Source organism: Leuciscus leuciscus (assembly GCF_965113295.1).
Source record: "Leuciscus leuciscus genome assembly, chromosome: 21".
NCBI classification, from domain to species: Eukaryota; Metazoa; Chordata; class Actinopteri; order Cypriniformes; family Leuciscidae; genus Leuciscus; species Leuciscus leuciscus.
This window is the reverse complement of record NC_138745.1, coordinates 20,012,682-20,038,257: the sequence shown is the minus strand read 5'-3', so window position 1 is coordinate 20,038,257 and position 25,576 is coordinate 20,012,682. Positions and strand designations below refer to the sequence as shown.

Sequence of the window (25,576 nt, the reverse complement as noted above, 5' to 3'; positions counted from 1 at the left end):
AAATCAATACTTTTATTCATCAAGGATGAGTTAAACTGATCAAAAGTTACAGTAAAGACATTTATAATGTTAGAAAATATTCTATTTTAAATAAATGCTGTTCTTTTGAAGTTTCTATTCATCAAAGAATTTTGAAAAATCTGTTTGTTGTTCAACATTGATAATAATAATGAAAGTTTCTTGAGCATCAAATCATCATATTAGAATGATTTCTGAAGGATCATGTGACTGGAGTAATGATGCTGAAAATTCAGCTTTGATCACAGGAATAAATTACAGTTTAAAATATATTAAAATAGAAAAAAAGTCATTTTAAATTGTCATAATTTTTCACAATATTACTGTTTTTTATTTTATTTTATTTTTATCAAATAAATGCAGCCTTGGTGAGCAGAAGATACTTCTTTTAAAAACATAAAAATATGTATGTGTGTAATAATTGCATTTAAGTTGAATGATTAAGGACAAGTACTAATTTAGTGAATATCAATGTCGCCTATCCAGTGGGGTTTCTAATCGTGTTAAATGCGTTTAGAGGATGTTATGTTCATTTTCTTGGTTTGATGTTCTTTGTGTAATGAACTCCAGTGTCAATTGATGATAATGATCATTCTCCAACTTAACTGATTTCAAAGCTCAGATTCTCTTATTCTCTCTAGTTCTTTTATTCCGGCTCAGACTCTATTGGGGCCTGTGTCCTTATTCCATTCTTGTTTTATCTCTACTGCATTTTTACCCATCAGTTCAAATCTTTTTTGCCAGGCTGAACTCTCCCTCTGTCAGTTAGTTTTTGCCTGGGGAAGAAAGTGATAGCAGCACATTCACTGTCACACTTATCCCCCCCTCCTCCCCCTCTCCTCCCGCCCCAGTCCCTAGCTCTTCCTCTGACACTTCAAGTCTGTTTGTGTTTGCTAAGCCTGTCTTCTAAGCTCACTCCTCAAACTTGTTTCACATCCAATTACGAGCATTAGAGCTGCAGCGGGCCACGCTCCCCCACCCTTCTGCTTTGACCAAGTTTTTTTCTTTCAGGACACCTGGCTCAGCACTCGCTGACAGCCATGCAGACGAACTGTCAGCAGCACCTGCGTCTGAAAGTAGCACTGCTCCAAAATGCTAGCAACAGCTTTACCCCAGAATACCAGGGACCTGTAATATAACCTGCTGTTGTTAGAATTTTTTTATTTATTTATTTGGTCTCAGTTAACCTCAAGACTGAATTTAAGCCCCCAAACACACCATGTAGTGAATCATTGGCTGTGTTTGAAACTGAAAGAAGCCTTGCTGTCAATGACTATGTATGAAGGTTCCCCCTGGTTTCAGACAGGCTTCCAGGGCACCTTCATGTATAATGATCTAAGGCAAATTCAAGTGTGAGCTTTTGGAGATAGCCAAGTGAATATTTAATGTTTTTTTTATAAGAAATGAAATTATAAATAAATTTGCTCCTTTCATCCATTCCTTCAAATACCACTTTTATTCTTTCCACCAGCCTCATACAAAGGATTGGGGGTATCATAGGGAGAGAAGGATACATTTTTGCAGCCTTCAAAATCTTACTAGGCATCTTAATGAACAGGAATGTGATTCAAAGATTGGATTTGGATTTGCCGCCTTCCTACTGTAACATTTGTATACTGTCTGTGAGTTTTTCAGTGTTAAGATAAAGCCATCCTGTTTAGTTTGGCATTTAGGGTTAGGAATCAACAACCTGTCCTTTTTTAGGCATACACCACTGTTCAAAAGTTTGATATCAGTAAGATTTTTTTTCTCAACAAATTACTACTTTTATTCAACATAAATCCATTACATTGATTTAAAAGGAACTGTAAAGGCATGTGTAATGTTACAAAAGATATATATTTTAAATACATTTTGTTCTCTTGAACTTTCCTTGAACTTCAATTTTTTTCACTCTTTCTACAAAATATGAAGCAGCACAACTGTTTTCAACATTGATTATAGTAAGAAATGTTTCATGAGCAGCAAATCAACATATTAGAATAATTTCTGAAGGCTCATTTGACACTGAAGACTGTAGTAATTGCTGCTGAAAATTCATCTTTGCCATCATAGGAATACATTATATTTTAAAATATATTAAAATAGAAAACAGATATCTTAAATTGTAATAATATTTCACAATGTTTCTGTTTTTACTGTATTTATGAGTTCCGTGTCTTAGTGAACATATGAGACTTTCAAAAACATAAAAAATAACTTTTTAAATGCACCATAAATGGAATCCAATGTGAAACATATATAAATGTTATTTTTGAATCTATTTATATTGATATATACCATAGTCTGCTGAATCTATACATTATATTTCTTAGCAAAAAGGGTATAACCGCTGTTTTTGAAGTAATTAAACTCACAACTTTATGGTTAGTAGAGAGAGATGCTGCACAGACGCAGGTAATTCACACATGCATCTCTCTCTGTATATAATTAATTAAAATAAATGCTATAATTCATTCAAATAAATGTTATCTTACCGTTTTACTCTGTCTTATTCAAAGCGGGCAGAATGCTAGATCTAACGAGCCGTAACTGATGAAAATAACCATCATTTTTACCCTTCTGGTCAAATATTGCACTGTAAATGACCATGGTATAAGCGGGATAATCCACGGTTAGCAGTGCATTAAATGATTTGAATGCTTTGTGTCGGCTGGTTCTTTGCCTCCACGTTGTGCATTAAAATAGTTTAAAGGGGACCTATTATGCCCCTTTTCACAAGATATAAAATTAGTCTCTGATGTCCCCAGAGTCTGTATGTAAAGTTTTAGCTCAAAATACCCATCAGATCATTTTTTACAGCATGTTTAAATTGTCACTTTTTGGTGCTCAGAAAAACGCTTTAGTGTGTGCCCTTTAAATGCAAATAAGCTGCTGCTGCACGGCATAGGGGGCGGAGCTTCACGAGCTCGCGCTCAGTCTCATCTCAGGGAATGATGATAATATCAGAAACTCTCAGTAACGGTGTTCATTTCGACCCGGAGTCGGTCAATAATGCCTACAGAGTCAGAGTGCTGTATGGAGATGGAACAGGTATTGTTTAGTTTAATTACGGTTATAACGTATTTGTCATCTGCTTGTATGCATCCACTATTAATAGCCTACAAGTCTGCTGTTTCGGACCAGGTCCAAATGATGATCAAAAATATACTGATGAGTTTAATAAAGTTTATTGTACATCACACAAAAGATGAAGCGTCAGTTTTACTCCAGAAAATCACCGTAAGAGCAGACTAAACACAGTATAAGAGGTGTGTAAGTACATAAACGAATTTCGGTAGAGTTGAGGGAACATTTTCTTTGAAAACAAAATAATTCCACCTCGTCTTCAGCGGCTGCCTCAGATTTCGGGAGTAAATAGAGAGAGAGCTGTGGATTAATACATCCAGCCACACAACACCTACAACGCTTGGGAGACATTCTCGTCAGTGCAGCAATGGCGGATGTGTACAACTCGCTGTGAACTTGATTAGGGCGGGTCTATGTTAAAACGCCAGTGTCTGTCAACACTCGTGGGCGGGGCCTGTGGCTTTAGTGACGTCACTAAAGCCGCATTCTGAAAACAGGTCGTTGGGAGACACTGCTGATGATTTATGGGGATTAATAAAAAAGGAGTGAGTGGATTTTTATCACTATTGGGTGGTTGTGTACACACACTGCCAACACACATTTATGTCCAAACAGCATGCAAAAGTGAATTTTGCATAATAGGTCCCCTTTAATGCACTGCTAGCCATGGATTATCCCTTACTTAATATTGTATGGAATTTATGGTGCCTTAGTTTAATAGGTCTGTGAAAGTCATTAAAAGTATTAACACTCTTGTTTCTGTCAATCAGAACATTTTATTTTTTGATTTGATATTTGTTTGTTATATCTGCTGTGTTGAAATTTAAAATGACCTCATCATATGACATCAAACTTCTAGGGCAGAAAATGCAATAAGAAAAGCATTTTATTTTCCAGACATTTATTTCTTAAAAGTACTAAAATTATTATTATTTGAACCATTTAAGACCAAAAAATCTGAACTAGAATCTTTAACATTTGGTATTTTTTTGGTTGGTGGTTAAAATCCATTATAAAATCAGTTTTAAACAGTTGGAGTTTATTTCTTTCAAAGGCAAACACATCAGTTGCAAAATATAATATCCCCTCTCTTGTTGTGCATTTACAAAAACTTCTGACATATAGATCAGGTATAAAAATGAAAAACCATCTCCTCTAACTTTCCTCTCATTAATATGCTCCCATCTACTTGTGATTATTGCTAATGAGTGCATTATGAAAATGCACACATGCTTTTCATCCTTCTAGACATTTATTGGGTTTCACCTCGGATTTGATTTATTTGAGAGATGCTATGCTTGTATGGTGTTTGTGTTCTGCACAATTGTTTTTCTTTCCTTCATGGAAATAATGACTAGGGATAATTGTGGAATACAGTGTTCTTGATATCTGCGCTGGAGCACTGGGCGGCCTGCAATTACAATGAGCGAATACAGATACAGTCATGCACTCGGATTCCTGCTAAGGCCCAGTAATGAGGTTTGATACGTTGTCTGGAGTGTGTGAACCTATCGCCTGTTTAGATAAACCCAAAGTGCTAACACGCGGCAGCATAGGTCGGAAAATTCACCCAGCGAGCTGGAAGGACGAAGCCTGCTTATTGCTTACTGAACAACAAACTGATTAGCTCGCTTCCTTGCAGAGAATTAATTGTGTTCCTTGACGCTTAAAATTAATTTCCATTTTTTAATGTACTTTTTGAAGGCCTTGCCGCAGATAAATAAATGTGATTGATGAGAATACTACGAGAAGTGTGTCATGTGTAGCCACGGCGACTGTAGGAGATGAATGAAGCCCGAGGCCATGAAAGGGCTCAGGGTGTGTATCGATCTGGGTGTGTAAATATTGTGTAGCTGCCGTTACTTCCCCTGTTTGTATCCAGCTTGATGGTTAATCAAACCTTTGGCATGGTGTGTAGTGAATGTTTGTTAATGCTGAGTGATTCGTGTACGTGCTTGTGTTCCAGTACCCACAATCGCTTTCATGACAAGTTATAAAATATGTATTTTGAAGCTTAACGCTCTTTTAACATGTTAAGGGTAACTATTTTTGAAGTTGTCACACAAGCTACTAAAAAAAGACTTTGAGAAATGGATTTAATACTGTGAAACAGCTAGGTGCTATATAAAGCAATGCATTAGGCAGTGAAGTAGCCAGAAAGGGCCATGTCTGACAATCAATTACAAAAAGTTTTGAAGCTATTTTCGTAGTTCAAACTGCTTTGTGAGATTCTTTGAGACTGCCACCCACTCATTCAGTGCTTTTTAAAATAAATCTTTTTTGGAAGTTAATACCTGTCTGTTTTTGTAATACCTAACCACCATGTCTATATGTGATATACAGTAGTCAACTTTTGAAGTGGATCAAAACCTTTCATCAAAGTTATACATGAATTTTGAACAATACCCATTCTTGTCTTAGGACAACTTTTTTGATCCACTTCAAATGTTGACTACTGTATTTTTAGTGTGAAGTAATGCTGCTTTGTACTATAGAAATATAGACACATGAACTTGTAGACAACAAATGGAAAGCTAATCACTTGCGTTCACAGTTTAATGCAGAATAAATGTTTTTGTTAGATACCATCATAAATAAGATAGAAGTAAAAATGATATAAAAATAAGGGACTGTTTACACAACACCGTTTTGGGCGCCTGAAAATGCAAACTTTTGAAAATGGGATTCAAAGTGCAAGTTTTTTAAATTAATTATTGTCTGTGCAAATACTGCAAAAATATGGATAGGTGAAAACAGTGGCATACGTATTTCAGTCTGTAGGCACGTAATGTTTCTTCACAAAGTTACATCATTGTCATGTAAGACTTAGTAATAGCTTCTTCTCACAGGCCATTAGAATACTTAACTCACATTAAAATATACAGATACACTGGCTGTTGGACTGTCGATACATGTACATAGAAGGACTGAATCACATATGCTGCTATCCTTATGCTATGTGCAATATACAGTACTACTACATGCACTACCCACTGTGTATACTATAGTATTTATATTATTGTTGTATTACATCATGACATGATGTAACATCAAACTCAGAAGTAGGACATTCCCTGTTGTAATTGAAGGCAGCATTATTGCAACATCATCTTTTCACTAAAAAAAAACCCCAAAACAAATGTTGAGCAGGATATTGGACCGATGAGATTCATAAGCAAGTGACTGACAAAATGTCAGGACAAAACCATTCCATTTACATGATGAGATTTAACATGTTGCATCTGGTTCAGATGTACTGTACACATTTATTTAAAGATTTGGCAAATTTAGCATTCTGGTTGCATATTTAGAGTAGCCTAAAACACAAAATTCACTTTATATTTCTTTTTGTTTTCTTTTTTGTCCATCCTTTTTCCTAAAATATATTTGAATTTGCAGTCTTATGGCATTCGCGTTCACTTTCAAGATCAGGATTTAGCAGCATTCTGTTTTTTGACTCATCCATGCCTGTTTGTCTGGCCAGGTGCGGCCCGGCAACCAGGACAAACATGTCAAAAAGTGACATGATGCTTCTGTCAGGCAAAACGCCGCTAACCCAAATATACCCTGACATATGATTTCCATAAACAAATGAATGCAAGTTCTGAATAGCAGACTGGAGCCTGCCTCCACGTCTGTGTCACTTACTCTAAGCGACAGCTGACGAGTCGCCGGGCAGGTGTGAGACTCGCTGTAACTAGCAGTTAGTGCTCACCGGCTGAACACTTCCACACCTGAGTCAAAACCCAGATAACTCACATTCAGTGTGCCTTTAAGAAATGTCACATACTACAACCTGCTTCAAGACAGCTGCCGAACACTACTGCTTTTTTAGCAGCCTATTTCAGTGGGAGTTTGATGCGAGTTTGTCAATGTGTGTGTTTTTAGGTGGCTGAGATGCATGGAGAGCTGATAGAGTTTAACGAGAGGCTGTACCGCTCCCTCATGGCCAAAGACAACCTGATTGGACAGATGAGACAGGAACTCATCGACCTGCGCGGTCCAGTAAGCACATGCAAGCACACACAAGCACATACACACACACACGCCTCTCTGTGGGTGTGGGAAACCGTACCTTCATTGAGTGGTTGTTCTTTCTTCTCTATCTCTGCAGTCCAGGCACTCTGGGCAGATCACTGTCTGCTTCCATAGGTCTGCCCCCTCTTCCATCATTAACTGTCTGTCTGTACCAATACACCGTTACCTTCCTTTGTCTCAAACACATTTATCTAGCTAACTAAACGGGCATATTATAGATCTTTTTTCTTTTTAAAAAGAGCTATGAATGTTTTCGAATAATATATATATATATATTTTATAATGATAGCTTTGTGAGAAGCCGCCAGATTTATTTATTTTTGGTCTGAATGTAAATGAGATTTAAGAGCTTTGGCAGAGGAAAATGGGTTACACTTTATTTTAAGGTGTCCTTGTTACAGTGTAATTATACATTTATGTACTGTCGTAGGGTAACCATTAGGAGCCAAAGGAGGTGATAGGGAAGCATAGGTGACAAAACACTGGCGACTGGTGTTTTGGCAACAAAACACTAGACAAATCTCATTCACTAAGTACCATTTTAAAGTATCGATATGGCACCGGTATCGTAAAAAAAATTGCATACATATTTTTTTACGAAACCGGTGCCATATCGATACTTTAAAATGGTACCAGTGCCTGAACCGATACCTGAAACGAAAACAAAGAGCCACAAAAACGATGGTGGATGACATTAAAGAATTGCTTTTTTATTGAAAAAACGAAATAAAAAAATTATTTGAATTGATCAATATATTAAAAGTTTAAAGTGTACTTTAATATAAATATAAGTAAATACAAAACACAACAAATTTACATAAATTCACAATAAAACATAAGCCACCTACCTAACCCAACTACAATAATTTAACAGAATCTAAATAACTTAAAATAATTACAGTACTAATAACAACAAAGGGTTACACTTTATTTTAAGGTGTCATTGTTACAGTGTAATTATATATTTAAGTACTGAGTAATATTAAGCAACTACCTGTACTTACTATAGGGTTAGGGTAGGATTAGGATTTGATTGAGGGTTAGTTCCATGTAATTATGCATAATTTACTGTTATTACTATGGTAAGTACATGTAACATGTAACAAGGACACTGTAAAATAAAGTGTTACCCAGCAAAGTAGTAATTTCATAAAGAAATTATATCTTGTTTTCTGAAAATTAATTGAGTTTTGGCTTAAAACAAGCAAAATGATCTGCCAATGGAGTAAGAAAAATGATCTTCTATTCAAATGAAAAATGAGAAAAATTATCTTAATTCAAATTGAAAACAAGATTATTTTTCTTACCTCATTAGTTTTAAGCAAAAACTCACTTCAGAAAACAAGAAATAATTTCTTATGTCATTTTACTTGAAGAATCTTTTTGATATTTGGACTGAAAACAAGAAAAAAGCATTTTTTGCAGTGAAAGGATTGTCATTGCTGCTTTCATTTTTTATTTTGCAAACTATAAATATATTGTTTTGCTTGTACTTATGTCTATTTAAATGTCTGAAACCTAAAATAAAGATTATGTGTTTGAAAACACTGAATAGTCGATATATGAAAAGCACTGAGCGTGTCCGTCTCTGGCTCAGCAGCAACCAAAGCGTGAAAACACATTTGAATTTTAGCAGTTGATCATGTGATCATACGTGTCATACGATCGTACGTGTCAAAGGGTGGCACCGAAATCTGCGTTCTGATTCGGTCCGGTACATACCGGTGGTTTTATTTTAATTTTAACGTTTACGTTTTTTGTCTGTTCCTCGCACAAAGCTATTTTCTATTTTTGGATGAAGTATCCATTTAATTTGACCTGTCTGTCTCTAGTGGCATTCTCAGCCCACAGTGCGTTTCACCTCGTGGCTCCCATCCATCCTCTCTCATTCCTGTTCACTGCTTATCTCTTGGCCACTGATTACTTTTTGATACATCTGACGGCAGTGGCTTTGAACCATGGCCTTCTGTAACTGTGCTGAACTGTATACGGTGGATGGGTTTATCTAGCCTCCATGGCTCATGTGTCTGTTCCTCTCTGGTGCCACTGCCTGCCAAGATGCAGCAGCCTGTGAGTCGTGACCTCTGTAAATGCTGAAATTACCACACTTTCACCACAAGATAAGATGCACACTAATAGGATTAGAGCCTGTTCCTGGTTAGGCTCATGTGTTTTCAGGAATGAGGGGTAAATGTGTAGTCATTTAGAGCTTAATGTAAATTTAGCTTTTTCCTCCCTTCCTAAAACAGATTTTCGGAATCAAAAGAGAAACATTTATTCATTAATGTTTTTACTTTGGACCAAATCAATTATTTTCAGTGAATATTGCTGGACTTTCATGCTTTTATCAGATAAGACAGTAAATTACAGAATTTGGCTGGTTTGGAAGTTTATGCAACAGTACAGTGTTAATCAGCAAACTCAGCTGGACACAAAAGGAAACGCTCACCATGACCTCATGCGCTCTGCTTTTTGGACAGGTGCCAGGGGACCTGAGCCAGACCTCTGACGATCCCAGCCTATCTGACTTCGAGACGTAAGTGGCCTCCTACTCGCTGTTCTTTTTATATTTGTGTGTATGTGTGTTGGAGGTGGTGTACAGCAAGCCTCTTTAGAGAATCTAATCGATGGTATGGAATTCCATAAAGAGATGCCTCCGATCTGACGGAAAAGACTGTGCTAAAAATAGGGAGGTTGAATGCTGCTTCTGTTTTTACATTCGGAGCTTTCACGCACCTCTTCCACACAGCTATAACCTTTGTACATGAGAGGATGTCAGTCATTAAAAACAGTTGAAGAAAATGCATGCAATGTTAAACTTGTGGGTCATGTAAAAGGCTATTTCTATATTGTATTTCTATTACATTGTAGAACTTAAAAATCACATCCTCTTTTTGTATGACATTGATTGTAATGATAGTAATGAAAAGTTATCTACGTTTCACTCGATTTCACTCTGTAGTTTGGGAAAAGTCCAAATTATAAATTGTGTACAAGTTTATGTAAAAATAACACATTAACTGATGCAAATAAGAATAAATGACTTGCTCATCAGAAATTATATTTTCTGCTGAATTAAGCCTTCGTCTGACATGTATATTCCTCAAGGTGCAAAAAGTAGATGCATCTGATGAAGCTTGATGCTTTGTTTTATGGATGCAATATGGAGGGTGTTCGTTTCTCAGATGGATGGTAACCGAAAGAATAGCCTGAGCTGCATGTGCTTGTGACCGCATTACAGATAATGAGCTCAGATGGGAGAGACTACCTCTTGTTGGTTTCATTTGGAATATTAGAGAATATTTGTTTTCGATTCAATTTCAAGCTTTCTATAGGCATATTTCTCCTGTCTGTGAGGCCAGTATAGGCTGAGTTTTGATTCGTTTGGAGATTCCTGTTTTCATAATTTTACAAAACACAATTTTTTGTTGTTTTTGAGTGTAGACAACTTTTGTATGACCCAAAATTAGTATTTTAAGTTTTCATCCACCGACTTCAGAGAGTTTATGGTTTAAGTTTATAATTTTTTCCCCTGTCTGTTTGTTAAAAGACTTAAAAGACCCCTGGGCAGATAAAGTGATTATAGCTACACTAAACGTCTCTACTTTTGAGATGTTCTCTAATTAGACTTTCCCCATGTGTTCTTTCCTTCCCTGTCTCTCTAAGAAGTCAACGTGCCCTTGTCAACGTGTGGATCCCCTCTGTGTTCCTTCAAGGTCGGGCTGCCAACGCCTATCATGTATATCAGGTAGTTCTTTTAATCAGAATTTAATCCACCATGTACTACTGGAAAATTTGTAATCTTCTCCTAACCACCCTTTTCCCTCACAGTATGTAATTGAAATGCTCTGTCATTTGGACTGTATGACAAGTTTGCTGACTTAAGCCAAGTGAAAAAAGACTGAAAGTTGATGTCCTTTGAACAGTGGTGAATCATGGTTAATTCATTTACTATCTCTATACTCCCAGTTTTCTGTAAAAAAAGAAAGAAAAGTTATTACAAGAGCAGAAAAATCCAAAATATCATAGCCTAGTTGTGGGGAGGCCTTCAGATATTGTGTTGGACAACATGGGGCCTTTGAGTCAAAACGGTTGAGATCCACTGGCTTTGACATTTTAAATTGACAGTTTTATTTGTGTAAAAATGAGTTTCAGAAATATGAGTATGATCTGCATTTAGTTATGATACCGATACCAACAACCGATACTACGCAGCGTGTACAGTACAGTGCTTGTGACAAAGAAACACAGACAACAGAGCAAACAGAGCAGAATGGAGATATTAGAGAAGGATGTCTATGAAGTAAATGTATCAAATTAAATATTTACCCCTATATAGCTGCTGTGCGCGAGCTCAGTGTATTGAGCGAGCTTGTCGAGCGCACATCCTTTTTTCAATAATTCAATAATTATTATTATTATCGCTGGAAAGTTTATAGTTCGCTCGGATATGGCAATAGCCATAAGTAAAATGAGGAGCATATTACTAATGTTAACTGATGATAAAGAGAAAGAGAGAGCGCACTTCTGTTGCCTGCTCTTGATTGTTGATCGTTCACTCAGCACACATGCATCATTTGAATTTAAACTAAATCGGATGTGCAAGTAAAAACATGAACTGATGATTTATGATAATGCTGCCTCTCGGAGAGCGTGCGAATAGCCTTTTAAATTGAGTTCTCTTTCATTTATTCTTGCTTTTGAACGGACAAATTCACACAAAAATATGTCAAAATGCCCATATAGGCAAGTATCCTTGTGAAACAACAGTTGGTTATGTCTTAGGTGAACTTAAACAGTTGAAAAGGAAACACATGTAACAGTATGTTGGATACGTGCAGCTCTTAAAGTGACAGCAGCCTAATAAACCTATTGCTGTCTTTGTCCTCAATGTTAATCTGACAACAAAAGACAAAGCGATTGGTTGAGCCCTGCTGGAGCAGCTCTAAATATTAACTGTGTTATTAAATTAAAGATAAATTATGAGTAATAATACGAACAGTGAAAGTAACAGTAGCTCCTACAATACATTTTAACAGGCGTAATTAGGCATGGAAATAACTGAAGGAATAATCTATTTGTCAATCCAACTCATTTGATTCATATTCTTTTGGTTTCTCTGCCAAATATATATATATTTTTTTTATTAAAAATGCAATGAAAATACAGGTATTGGTACTCGATATCGGCAAGTACTAAAAATAAAAGTATCGGTATCCAGACTTGTTCTGGAAAAAGTGGTATCGGTGCATTCCTAGTTTATATTGAGGAAATACAATGTATACATAAGTACTTAAATTGAAGAGTACATCTGAACCAGAAGAGTTCGATACTTTTATTGTTTTGTAGTTCGGTCGTATTTTTATTGCATGTAGGACTATGTTAAAACAAATATTTCTCCCAGATTTAGTTTAGAATGAACTACAATAAAAAAAATTAAAAAAAATGTACATGTGCTAATGTGAGTCACCATTGGAAAGACCGCTGGAAAAGAGAACAGACAAAAGCATGTTGAAATGACCCCAAGCCGAAGTACATTGTATCCTGCACAACAGGCATGTTGACATATAGAGTATTCAAGTGATTTGATGATATGACACTTTGTAATGTTGCTATTTTCATACAATAGTGACCCTTGCACTTTCTATAACAGTATAGATTACCAGGAGACCCTCCTAAGTAGCAATAGTGCCCCCACATATTAGTTGATTTTGCCGAGTCAATTGGTTTTGACGGTTTTTCGATTTTCTCTGAGTGTTCCCTCGAGTCTGGCCTTGAAATGGATCCCCATGGAAATGGATCCATTGTTTTTTCAAGGCATGATTGATGGATAATGCTTTCCACTATTTTAGATTTAACCCAGTATAGCAGGGCTTTTCATTTTCTGATGATTGATGACTCCAGGCGCTTGTGTCTCTCACATGAGCACTAATGTCATCGGTATGTTTATGTGTTGGAAAATACCTGCATTAATTTAATCCTTCATGCAGAGAGACGCCCACTAGTGTCTACACTAGACTACACTTCTTAGCAGTGTTCAGAAAACTTCCAGTTAGGGTTTTATGATTGGAATAGCACAGGGGAAACTATAGGCATTAACTTAATGTGCTTTTTATAGATTACAACGTGTTCTTCAAAAGTACTGAAAATGTGCAGTTAAAGGGGTCAAGACAACCCTTAACACTGTTGTCAAGGGTATGTTCATTACCCAAGTTTTTGGCACAAAGAAAAAGAGAGGGCAGGAAAAAAATTAGGGAGGAGAGAGAGAGTGAACAAGCAATTTTCTGGAAACATGATTTTTTTTCAGGTTTCTTTTAATAGAAAGTTAAAAAGAAAGGCATTTATCTGAAATGGAAATCTTATGTAACATTATAAATGTCTTCACTGTCACTTTTTATCTATTCAACGGATCCTTGCTGAATAAAACTATCAATTTCGTTCAAAAAAGTATTTACCCCAAACTACTAATACAACTACATAATTACAAATATTTAAATATTATTTACTGTTTATAATAGCTGGACAATAGATAGTATCTTCATGCTATCCTTATTTGTTTAGCCCTGCTGTTGGCATATATTAATCAAATGTCTTTGTTGAACTCCACAGCAGTATTTGTTCTCTTACGAGAGGTCTCTCGTACTGCGTAAGATATCTTACGCTAGGGGAAAATCCTTTTCCGCGAGATATTGAAGCCAAAAATTATCCTTAATTTTGTAATAATGCAAAACGCGTTGCAGCAGCAATGCAGACATAGGCGAGACAGCTCGCGCGCCTATTGGCTGCTCTGCGGCAACTGCAGCAGCCTATCGAGCGAGGCCTGGCGTGACGTCAGACCCAATCAGGGCACTTCGCGCCCGCTGCGTCACGTCCCGCCGAAATGGGCGTGGTCTAGGCCTATAAATATCGCTCGCAGGCAGCTATTATCTGATTTTTCATCCTTCAAGCGAAGCACACGCATCGCTGGAGCTGGATTAGAAGCCGCGCCGTCGAGAGAGAGCACCTTCAGCGGGACGAGTCACTGAAGTCGCTGGCCGCGCCGCCTTCCTTGCCTTCCTGCTGCGCTTTCCGGCATTATATCCTTTCTCTGCCACTGTGTTTATGTATGTGTGTGTGCTCGCCGCCGCGACACAGACTCCCATTGCACTAAAAGAGCTGGGCGTCTTTTTCAAGACGCCCCTTTTCCTGATCACGCAGCTCTCGCACTCGCTGACGGCGACTGCCCTCACTGCGAGTTAGGTACTGCCTATGGTGACTCTGAGGACTCACCTGGCATCCTTCTCCGAGACTGCTCCTCCGCCCCCCCCCCAACCCGCAAAGCTTGCCGGTTCGCCCGCTTGCCTTGCCTGCTTGGGGGACGATACCTGTTCTCCCTCTGTTCGAGCCGCGCACACCGCGCCGCTCACAGAGGATGTCAGGAGCGGGCGGTCACGGGGCTAGCTTTCTCTCTCCCTCTGTTCAAGCCGCGCAAACTGCGCCGCTCACAAGGGAGGCTGGAAGCGGACGGTCGGGGTTAGTTTTTCTTTACGTTATAAGAAAGCTACCCTGCCTTCTGCGCCCCATTCATGCGTCACTCACCGGCGAAAGGAGAAAGATGTGTTTTTTAGTCCCTCCGAGGATGGACTGACCTTCAATTTCTCATACATATTCCCAGTTCCCTGATCATGCGACTGGAAATATCAATATTGCAGCAGGCGAGCCTGTTTTATTACAAGCGCGCCTGCAAGCATACGCCGAAGAAAGCATGTGACGCTCTTATATGCTCGTGCATCCGAAAACCTTTGCGTTCCCCCCCTGTGGCTCAGTGGCGGAATCATTGGTTTTTCCCACGAGAGACCGGAGTTCGAATCCCGGTCTAGCGGCAGTTAAAATTATGCCGCCAATGCTTCGCTCTGTCAGTTCCCTGAAAAGCGACTGCAGACGTGCATTTTGCAGCCAACGAGCGCGTTGCACAACCCGCTCGCCTGCACCCAAACACCGTTTCTATGGTTTCCGTGCGTCACTGGCGAAAGGAGAAAAGAGCGTTTTCTGGTCCCCCCGCGGATGGACCGACCTCCTCTTTCTCGTACATTTCTCATTCCCCTCTCGCGGGGGCGACTGGAAATGTCTGTATTGCAGTGAGCAAGCCTGTTGTAATACACGCATGCCTGCAAACAAACGCCAGCACGTTGACGCTCTCTTATAATACTCGCGCTAACTGAGTTACAATGTGTCTCCCCCTGTGGCCCAGTGGCAGACTCTCAGGTTTTTGCACGCGAGAGACCCGCGTTCGATCCCCGGGTCTACCGGCAGATAAAATTATGCCGTCAATGCTCGCTCTGTCAGTTCCCTGAAAAGGCGACTGCAGATGTGTATTTTGCAGCCAACGAGCGCGTTGTACAACCCGCTCGCCTGCACCCAAACACCGTTTCTATGGTGTTCCGTGCGTCACTGGCGTAAGGAAAAAAGGGAGTTTTTCTGGTCCCGCTGCGGACGGACCAACCTCCTTTTTCCTATACATTTCCCATTCCCCTCTGGAATTCAGGCGACTGGAAATGTCAATATTGCAGTGAACAAGCCTGTTGTAATGCACGCAGGCCTGCAATAAACGCCAGCATGTTGACGCTCTCTGTTTCTATGGCAACTTCTCGCTCGTTCAGTTCCAGTAAATGTGACTGTTCCAGTGTATCCTGCAGTAAACAAGTCGGTTCTGTCACCCGCTTGCCTGCACACAAACGCCGTTTTTACGGCTACCCAGATAAATCCCATAAGTGTGAATTTTTTCTGGTGTCCCGGCCACGGCCGATGGTGCTTTATGTGTAAGAAGAATGCCCACTGCCCAGTGCCCATCTCTACACACAAGCACAGCCCGTCACACAGGGCTCGCGCACATGAATCGGCTCAGACCGATTGCGCTTCAAACATGGTGAATGTGCCCACTAACACCACGTTATGCATGTCTCACGGTTTCTGTAAAAACGAAACCAACGTGCACTCGCTTCACGCAAGCGAACGATGCTTTCGGTGTGATAAATGTGCCCGCTGTCCCGCGCCCACATCCACACATAGACATGACAGTTCCCACGGGAACCGCCCAGCCCTCCCCCTCGCGGTTAACCACCGCAGAGGAGTCGAGCGCGGGCAATCTGCCCGCTGTCATCAGCGCGCCCCATGCCTCAAATGTCACGAGCGACACGCTTGTGTTACAGCACACCGAAGCTTCTCCATCGCTGAGCGAGCGGAGCGCGCTTCGTATTCGACCCCTAGCTATCCATGCAGACGCATGGGCAAAGCTACCCGGGGTTTCGAAGTGGGTGCTGAACATTATAGAAAGAGGCTATTCGCTGCAGTTTCGCCGACGCCCTCGCCGCTATGTGGCGCGCGTCGAGACCACGGTAAAAACAGAAGTAGCACATCTACTTCGAGCCGAGGTGACGAAACTATTGAGCAAAGGGGCCATAGAACCTCTCTCTCAAGATCAGAGCGAGGGAGGGCTATACAGCAGATACTTCCTGGTACCGAAAAAAGACGGGGGTCTCAGACCCATACTAGATCTAAGGCAACTGAACAAAGTGCTTGTGAAGCGACAGTTCAGGATGCTCACGACCAGGCAAATCCTTGTGCAGATTCGCCAAGGAGATTGGTTTGTGTCAATAGATCTGAAAGACGCGTGTTTTCAAATACAGATAGCGTCACGTCACAGGCGATATTTGAGATTCGCCTTCGAGGGCCAGGCATATCAGTACACAGTCCTGCCGTTCGGTTTGTCCCTAGCACCCCGTACATTTACGAAGTGCATGGATGCGGCGCTCGCACCCCTCAGAATGAGAGGCATGCGAGTGCTGAACTATTTGGACGATTGGCTGATTCTAGCGCAATCTCGCGCAGTGCTCATAGAACACACGACCATTTTACTCGATCACCTCGAGGATTTGGGTCTGAGTGTCAATTGGGCGAAGAGCTCCCTGTCTCCCAGTCAGAAAATATCTTTCCTGGGCACAGAACTGGACTCACTATCCATGATAGCGCGACTATCACAACAGCGCGCGGTAGACATTCGACGCACAGCGAACTCTTTTCGCTGCGGCGCGTCTGTCCCGCTCAAGAGATTTCAGAAGATGCTAGGTCTCATGGCCTCAGCATCGTCAGTGCTCCAGCTGGGTCTGCTCCGCATGCGCCCGCTGCAGTTTTGGCTGAAAGCGCGAGTCCCACGCGAAGCGTGGGCACCCGGTTTGCTTCGCCTCAGGGTCAATCAGAAATGCGTTACAGCTCTGAAACCCTGGAAAGCGAACGACTGGTACCAATCAGGTGTAAGCCTGGGGACTTCCTCGAGGGTGAAAGTGGTGTCCACGGACGCGTCCACCTCGGGATGGGGAGCGCTGCTCGAGGGCAGACCGTTCTTCGGCCAGTGGTCAGAACGGGAGAAGCTCCTGCACATAAACTGCCTCGAAATGCTGGCAGTAGACAACGCACTGACGCGTTTTTGTCCCCAAATAAAAGGTCACCACGTCTTGGTCCGTTCGGACAACATGTCTGTGGTGTCCTACATAAATCGCCAGGGCGGCATCAGATCCGAGAAACTGTACAGGCTGGCAGAACGCCTCCTGGTATGGGCTCAGTGCAACCTGCGCTCGCTCAGAGCAGCGCACGTGCCAGGGATCATGAATATAGGACCAGACAGACTGTCCAGGAACAATGTTCCGGCAGGCGAATGGTCTCTACACCCACAGACAGTCCAACTGCTGTGGAAGAAATTCGGCAGAGCGGAAGTGGACCTGTTTGCGTCTCAAGAAAACGCTCACTGTCAAGAATTTTTCTCCAAGAGCAGGAGCGCGCTGGCCCATGTGTGGCCCCGCCGCCCGCTCTATGCTTTTCCCCCCGTCTCTCTCCTGCCTCAGGTGATAGAACGGATCAGGGAAGAAGGATGCTCAGTACTGCTGGTAGCACCGTTCTGGAAAAACCAACCTTGGTTCCCAGCCGTGATGCAGTTAGCAAGTACTGCCCCGTGGCCAGTACCAGTGAGGAGAGATCTCCTCTCACAGGCCCGCGGCTCGATCTGGCATCCTCACCCGGAACTATGGTCCCTTCATGTCTGGGCCATCAACGGGTACATGTTGGACTCCCTAAAGGAGTATTAAACACGATCACGCAGGCTAGAGCTCCGTCTACAAGACGACTCTATTCTTCGAAATGGTCAGTGTTTTCGGGCTGGTGCACAGCCCGTGGTGTGTCACCCACAAACTGTGATGTGACGGAGGTGCTTTCCTTCCTACAAGAGCTGTTGGATGGGGGCAGGGCCCCCTCCACGCTCAAAGTTTATGTGGCGGCTATAGCAGCGTTCTCAGAAACAACGCTTGGTCAGTCAATAGGAAGGAACGATTTAGTCATCCGCTTCCTTAGAGGAGCTAAGAGACTGAATCCTCCCAGACCTCCCTCAGTCCCCGTATGGGACCTTTCTACGGTTCTGGAAGCCATGAAAGGTGCGCCATTTGAGCCTTTACAGTCAATCGATTTGAAACACCTGTTTTTCAAAACGGTGTTTTTGCTGGCTCTCGCTTCAGTGAAGCGCATAGGGGATCTGCACGCGCTCTCTGTGAGCGCGGCGTGCATGGAGTTTGGGCCCAATGACTCAAAAGTTATACTCAAACCTAAGCACGGTTATGTTCCAAAATCCCTCAACACACCGTTTAGGGCGCAGATTATCTCTCTGTCAGCCCTACCGGTCCCTGATGAGGAAAGAGACGCGAGCCTCCTTTGCCCAGTCAGGGCATTACGAGCTTATGTGTCTCGCTCGTCTGTTTTCAGACAGACGGAACAGCTCTTTGTTTCGTTTAGCGGACGTTCTAAGGGACTAGCCGCGTCGAAACAGAGCCTATCCAGATGGATAGTTGATGCTATAGCGCTGGCATACGCCTCCAAGGGCATGCAGTGCCCTTTGGGTGTCAGAGCGCATTCCACGAGAGGCATGGCCTCTTCGTGGGCCTGGTCAAGTGGGATTGCCTTGCAAGATATTTGTATGGCGGCAGGCTGGGCCTCCCCGTCTACATTTATAAGGTTTTATAACCTAGAGGTTCCCGCCCTGCAGGCCAGGCTGCTGTCGGTCTAAACTACCAGTATTATCTGACCTGATGCGTTCAGCTCAGAATGCTGCGTTTACTGAGCACAGCTCAATTTTCGACAGTTTAAAGCTGGGCAAACTGTGTAAGACCCACATTTTTTCCCATCAGTTCAGGCCGTACCCCGCCCTGTCTGTATGATGAAATTTGCGTCCCTTCGACGCTACTTTATGTGGAAAAGTGAGGCTGCACCCCTCCCTCTTCCCGGACTCTCTGTGAGTTCACTGAGTGATTGTGCACTATATGTACCCCGGGCTTTCGCCCTTGGGTCTTTGGTGTCAGATCTCAGCATGCACGGCGTTTTACACTGGGTCCCCTAGCGTAAGATATCTTACGCAGTACGAGAGACCTCTTGTAAGAGAACGTACTCGGTTACTAACGTAACCTCGGTTCTCTCTAGAAGAGGGAACGAGTACTGCGTATCTTGCCGTGCATGCACACGCTCTGGTTGCTTCGATGATGAAAAACCAGATAATAGCTGCCTGCGAGCGATATTTATAGGCCTAGACCACGCCCATTTCGGCGGGACGTGACGCAGCGGGCGCGAAGTGCCCTGATTGGGTCTGACGTCACGCCAGGCCTCGCTCGATAGGCTGCTGCAGTTGCCGCAGAGCAGCCAATAGGCGCGCGAGCTGTCTCGCCTATGTCTGCATTGCTGCTGCAACGCGTTTTGCATTATTACAAAATTAAGGATAATTTTTGGCTTCAATATCTCGCGGAAAAGGATTTTCCCCTAGCGTAAGATATCTTACGCAGTACTCGTTCCCTCTTCTAGAGAGAACCGAGGTTACGTTAGTAACCGAGTACGTTTGTTAAAAGGCAACAAATGAACAATCTATGATCTCTAAGAACTGAACCATATATTTATAGATTTGCTTTTGCAGCCGTTCAATGTGCTAAATTTCCTTCTAAAAGTAGAAAAATACAGTGCGATGCATCTCCATGTGAATAAATTGCAATAGATCCTGAATTATACATCAGCTTTGATGACAGTGCATTCTGATCTATATTGAGTGACTGTATAATTTGGTAACAAAAAGAATATATCAAAAAGTCATCTGGCTCCTGAATGTTTCATTTTATGAGTCAGTGGCTCCAAAGTCAAATTTGTTTTTAGTCTGGAGTCCTGCATCAGCCTGGCAGCAGATTATGGCACATTACCACCACTGTCCAAAATTGCAGCTACTCCATTTCCCACTTTTTGTGTTTCTGCCACTCGTTTGTGCTTTTCCCCTATAAAATAAATCAGAGTGCCGTTGAAATCCATAGAAAGAAAGAACTTGATCTTCAGTAATATTACCAGGGCTTTGTTTTGTTGTGAAGATTTCTACCTTCTTTGTTTCATGTCACTTAATGAAAAAATATAACAGCTGCCTAAAACAACTCATTCACGCTTATGCAATTTTGCCAGAAAGGGTTATTAAAAAAAGCAGATGTAATGACTGTTATAATGTGGATTTACTGGGGCTGTGTCGTTCTGGTGTTTTCCTTTATTTCAGTGCAAATGTTCTTGGTGATGTGTCGCAGAAATGGCCTATATTGTATTATGGCTGTGCCCGTTGATCTGAAGTGTTAATGGTGCTGCTCTGCCTTTGTAAAGAGTTGCTGTGGTGATGGGGTCTTATAAAGAGATTTTATATGGTGGCAGGCAGCAATCGCAGAATACACCTTTCTCTCTTTTCATCACCCTGTTCTTTTCTCCTTACCCTTCCCTCATACCTCCTCTCTTCAAAGACATCAGAGGTGGAGACAACCTCTCATTGCTCCATGCATACATACATGCTCGATTGTCGCTACGGCGGGTTTTCCAGACTGACAGATCACTGTCAGCCAAAATGTCTACCAGCCAAAATGTTTTGAGCAAACTATTATATATTTCCCATGTGTTTTTATATGCAACATTATGAAATTAATGCATTTGTAAATTAATTGATCATGAAATTTACACATTAGTAGAGTAATTGTGAAACTATTTACTCTGATAAGTGGTGTATTTTGGCATACGTAATATATGAGGTAGTGGGGCAGCAGTGTTCATAAAAAGGTTTACCTCCTACCTCCTTACCCCTTTTTGTGTTTAATAAGGACTGATTCTATCCCCTAACCCTGACAGAAAACATTCTGCATGTTTGCATAAAAAACAAAAACAAACATCGATTAGTATCATTTATAAACAAATGATCTAAAATCTTGTCCCCACAATGTCAATTTTTTTTGGTTTTACTATCATCGTGGGGACTTTTGGTCCCCACAAGATAGGGAATACCTGGACCACACACACAAGGATAATATGTAATTTAATCAATACATGTATAACAAATAGGGATGGGAATCACAGGGTACCTCACGATACGATACACAGCTCACGATACCGATAATATCATGATACAGCAATTCTGTGCTAATCAGTATATTGCTAGACAAACAATAATGATTAATAATATCTGTCTAACTATGAAAACAAAATGCCTGTGAAAAGGTTAAGTGCGGATTTTCTCTCTTTTTTCAAGTCCAAACTGTTAGAAACAGCACAAAAAAAGTTTTTCAGTCTGAAAATTGGGAACATCTCAGTGTATCTCTCAGCGGATCCCTAATATATCCACTGATAGACAGATCCGCCGATAGACACTTGCTTGCAAATGCTCCTGTGTGTATCTGTGTAAACGCTTGGTGAAGAGCATCAAATATGTCTATTTACAACATGTTTGTCCCATCAATGGTATAAAAGCCGAAGTGGGTCCAGACTTTGAACTTAAACGTGGTTTGGGCATCTATTATTTTACTCACACTCACCAACAGGGAAATCTATTTAGAGCACCATATTTTATTAATTAAAATATTGATATTTGGCGCCAGCGTATCGATTCTCGTATTGCACGGAGAAGGATAACGATATATCGCCCTTTCGATATTTTGTCCCACCCCTAATAACAAAGCTGTTTATTGCATGTTCATTCCACTTAAGCAGTGTTGCATTTTGTTGAGGTCATCCTGGCACTGTTTTTAAGTGTAGACTGGCCTGACACTGATGCCCTCAACAAAGTAACAGTGTTTTTGCCCTAAATAAAGGGGCTAGAATAGCTTCCTTTGCAAGGCTTTCCCTGGTGTTCCAGTGCTCTGTGTTTGCTCTTAGCTTATTGAAGTGCACATATACAAGCACTGAAATCCTCAGTCAGAATTTAGTTTTTTAAAATGAGTTATTCCCTTTGATCAGCAAAACCAGCTGAGCCCACTGCCTCCCAACTCTGCAAAGTTCTTGTTTTTATGAACTAATGAGATTTGATAACTCTTTTTTTTTTTTTCTCTCCCCCTTTTATTTCCATTTTGAATATTTCCTATAGCTAATGATTAGGGTGAAAACACAACCAAATGATGTGTCTGTACTCGTGGCTTCTAGCGTGAGTGTTCCTCAGTAACTGAGCGTTGATATTATGTAAGTCCATCTTAAATGACTTCTCCAGTGATATCATTGAATATGCACACATAAGTGAGTATTGAATTAGTATAAATCCGCAGAAAAGTGGACATCTCCATAATTTATGTCATGGCCTCTCCCCAGTGAGGATGTACTGAAGACTCTAATATCAATATCACAGCCTCCAGTCGCTTGCCCATTAAAAGAGTCTAATTTAAACTGAAACTGGCTTGACTTAAAAAGGAAAATGATAGATGCTGCATGCATGAGCAGGGCGCAGTGCGCAAAGCTGAACCCTGCATATGTATTTTGAAGGATATTACGCTGATTATAGTGTAATGATGATCAGGATGGTGAAGCCGGTGATTATGATTATAATGAGAATCACGATGACGGTTAGTAAGATAATGATTCTCATTGCAGTCAGATCATCGCCGGGCTGTTATTAATTGCAAAGTACTTTCCACGTCGACATTAAAAATTGCCCGCCGGCTATTGTGCCACTCTATTTGATTGAAATCTGGCAGGGAGGGCACTCATGATGAATGGATCATTGCTTGTTTTTCTTGGTCGTATCTTATGAGACATCTTTTTCAGTACAGAAAAGTATCCAGCCATTGTATTCAGCCTGTTAGACATTAAATACCAGTTGTATTTCCATATCATCAATCATACACAGAGGTTTTCAGAGGTGTCTCATGGGTTATGGCAGGTCGCTTTTTGCCGTGGTGCTTCCTCATGTCTAAATAGTTGATTATTAGGTTAACACCCGGGGAAGCGAGAAGGTGTGAGAGTGTATGTTTAACCTTTAGAACGATGCTCGTTACAAAGCAGAACTGATCTCTTACTCATCCTCATTATGGTGGCTATGGATCCGCACTCATGACTAATTCATACGGAGCGGACGGCTGGAGCTCACTGGGGCCAGAACCTCACTGAACGATGGGTAGACTCAATGACTTCATAGCTGGCTGAGGAGACAAGATGTCAGGTCCCTGAAACTCCCTTTCACAGTTTCCCTTGCCTTTTCTTCCTCTGTTTTTCTCTCTTGGCTGCTCAAGTGGCATTTCAAATCCTTTCACAAATATAATAAATTTGAGAGCAATATTGCGGCTATCAGTTTTTCATGGATGCTTGATTTAGGCCCCGAGCAATATGTTTCACATTAGGGAGTATTTCATTTCAAAATAGTGAGACTTGTCTGGATGGACCTTTTTATAGACTGTTTTCTAAACCAGTGTTTCCAGACCTTTTTTTTCTAATATAACCCCATATCCCAATCAATAAGGTTAAAGTACATTTTCGTTGACTCTAAACCAGATGTGTTCCTTTTATATGAAATATAACTGTAGATCACTCCGGATGATTTAAATTGGCCGATTATTGCAGTGATTCACTAAAAGCAATCAATACTGTGGGTAAAAAACAGACTCGCCGAAATGTATGTAGCTCCCTCTCCCTTATTATTGCTTGTTTGTCTATTACAAGTTTTGACAGTTTTGCATGCAGAAAGAAAGACCTCATGGGACGTTCCACAAAAATGAGGGGCGGTGGCTTCTCCAGTGGGGCCCTGTCCCAAATGGCACCCTAAACACTCGCGGTTCACCTACTAGTCCGCACTTTCGTGACGTAATGCCGCTTGGACTGTCGGGAAGAAGTCTGTTGCGGAGCTCGCATCAGTGCGGGCTCGGCAAAAGTGCGCATCGAGGGTGCAAATCGTAAGTCCACAAGACCGAAAATGCATATGAAGTGTGCCATTTGGGACAGGGCCTGGCTCATCTTCCCAAGGGCCGTGGCGCTTGAGGGGCAATGCGGCCTGGCCATTCTCAGCCTAACGGCGGCAACACGTGCATCCCTACACGGGCAAATGGTTCAGGTGAATCACGGCTTTGCGGCGCAGGAATCCCTCCTCGCTCTCCTCCTAGATCTGCGAGGACACCAGCATGTACGCACGGGGGAAAGAGACCGTTCTCTCGAGGAGAGGAGCGCTCTGCATTTAACTCCGGTGGTGACGAGGCTCTGTTCGATTCAGGTGTGCCTCATCCCGCGCAGCCTGTCCTGGTAGTTTGTGCCTCATCCCGCGCAGCCTGTCCTGGTAGTTTCAGCGCACCCATATATATATACTCTCTCTCACACCCACTCCAGTCGGGAACCTGACGAAGGGGTGGCGATGATAATAAGGGGGAGGCAGCCGTTCTGTCACAATATCTATACATACATACATACATACATACATACTGTACATACATACATACATACACACATACATACACATTACCATTCAAAAGTTTTGATTCTGTAGGATTTTAGTAATGTTTTCAAAAGAAGTCTCTTATGCATACCAAGGCTACATTTTATTGATCAAATACGATAAAAACGGTAAAAACAGAACTACTTCAGAACTCTTAGGATCATATGATCTTTCAGAAATTATTCTGAAATGCTGATTTGGTGCTGAAGAAACAGCTCTTATTATTATCAATGTTGAAAACAGTTAAAACAATAAGAAAGAAAACTATATTTTTGTGGAAACTGAGATACATTTTTTTAAGGATACTTTGATGAAGAGGAAGTTCAAAAGAACAGCATTTATATGAAATCTAAATCTTCCGTAATATTAAACATGTATTTACTGTTAATCAATGTAATGCACCCTTACTTAAAACTATTCATTTAAAAATTAAAAATAATGTTGACCCCAAACTTTTGAATGGCAGTTTGTGTATATATGTGTATAAATAAATACTTGTAGTATTTACAGAACATTTATCCCCTGTAGAATTGGGCAATTTAGCCAAAGTTAAATGGACAAGAATCTAAATGTTTTTTGGTTGTGTTGGACTTGAGCATTTTGTGTGCTGGCCTGAGCTCATACTGGTCCAGATTGCATATTTATAGTTATCACACTCTCTTAACCTTTAAGGCAATGCACCAAGAGCAG

At 41.2% G+C, this 25,576-nt stretch overlaps 1 protein-coding gene across 3 annotated transcripts in view; it reads left to right on the top strand.

Moving 5' to 3' along the window:
* snx29 (sorting nexin 29) overlaps nucleotides 1-25,576 on the top strand; it is a 117,915-nt gene that overhangs the window by 58,819 nt on the left and 33,520 nt on the right. For 2 of the 3 annotated variants that reach the window (XR_014201264.1, XM_082152724.1), the window contains exons 16-18: nucleotides 6,976-7,092; nucleotides 9,606-9,661; nucleotides 10,792-10,873. Coding sequence is in view for 2 of the 3 variants with exons in the window: in XM_082152724.1 (XP_082008850.1) it covers nucleotides 6,976-7,092; nucleotides 9,606-9,661; nucleotides 10,792-10,873 (255 nt within the window). In the remaining variant the exon portion in view is untranslated. The remainder of the gene's footprint in view (nucleotides 1-6,975; nucleotides 7,093-9,605; nucleotides 9,662-10,791; nucleotides 10,874-25,576) is intronic. The other variant, XM_082152725.1, reaches the window with a different exon arrangement.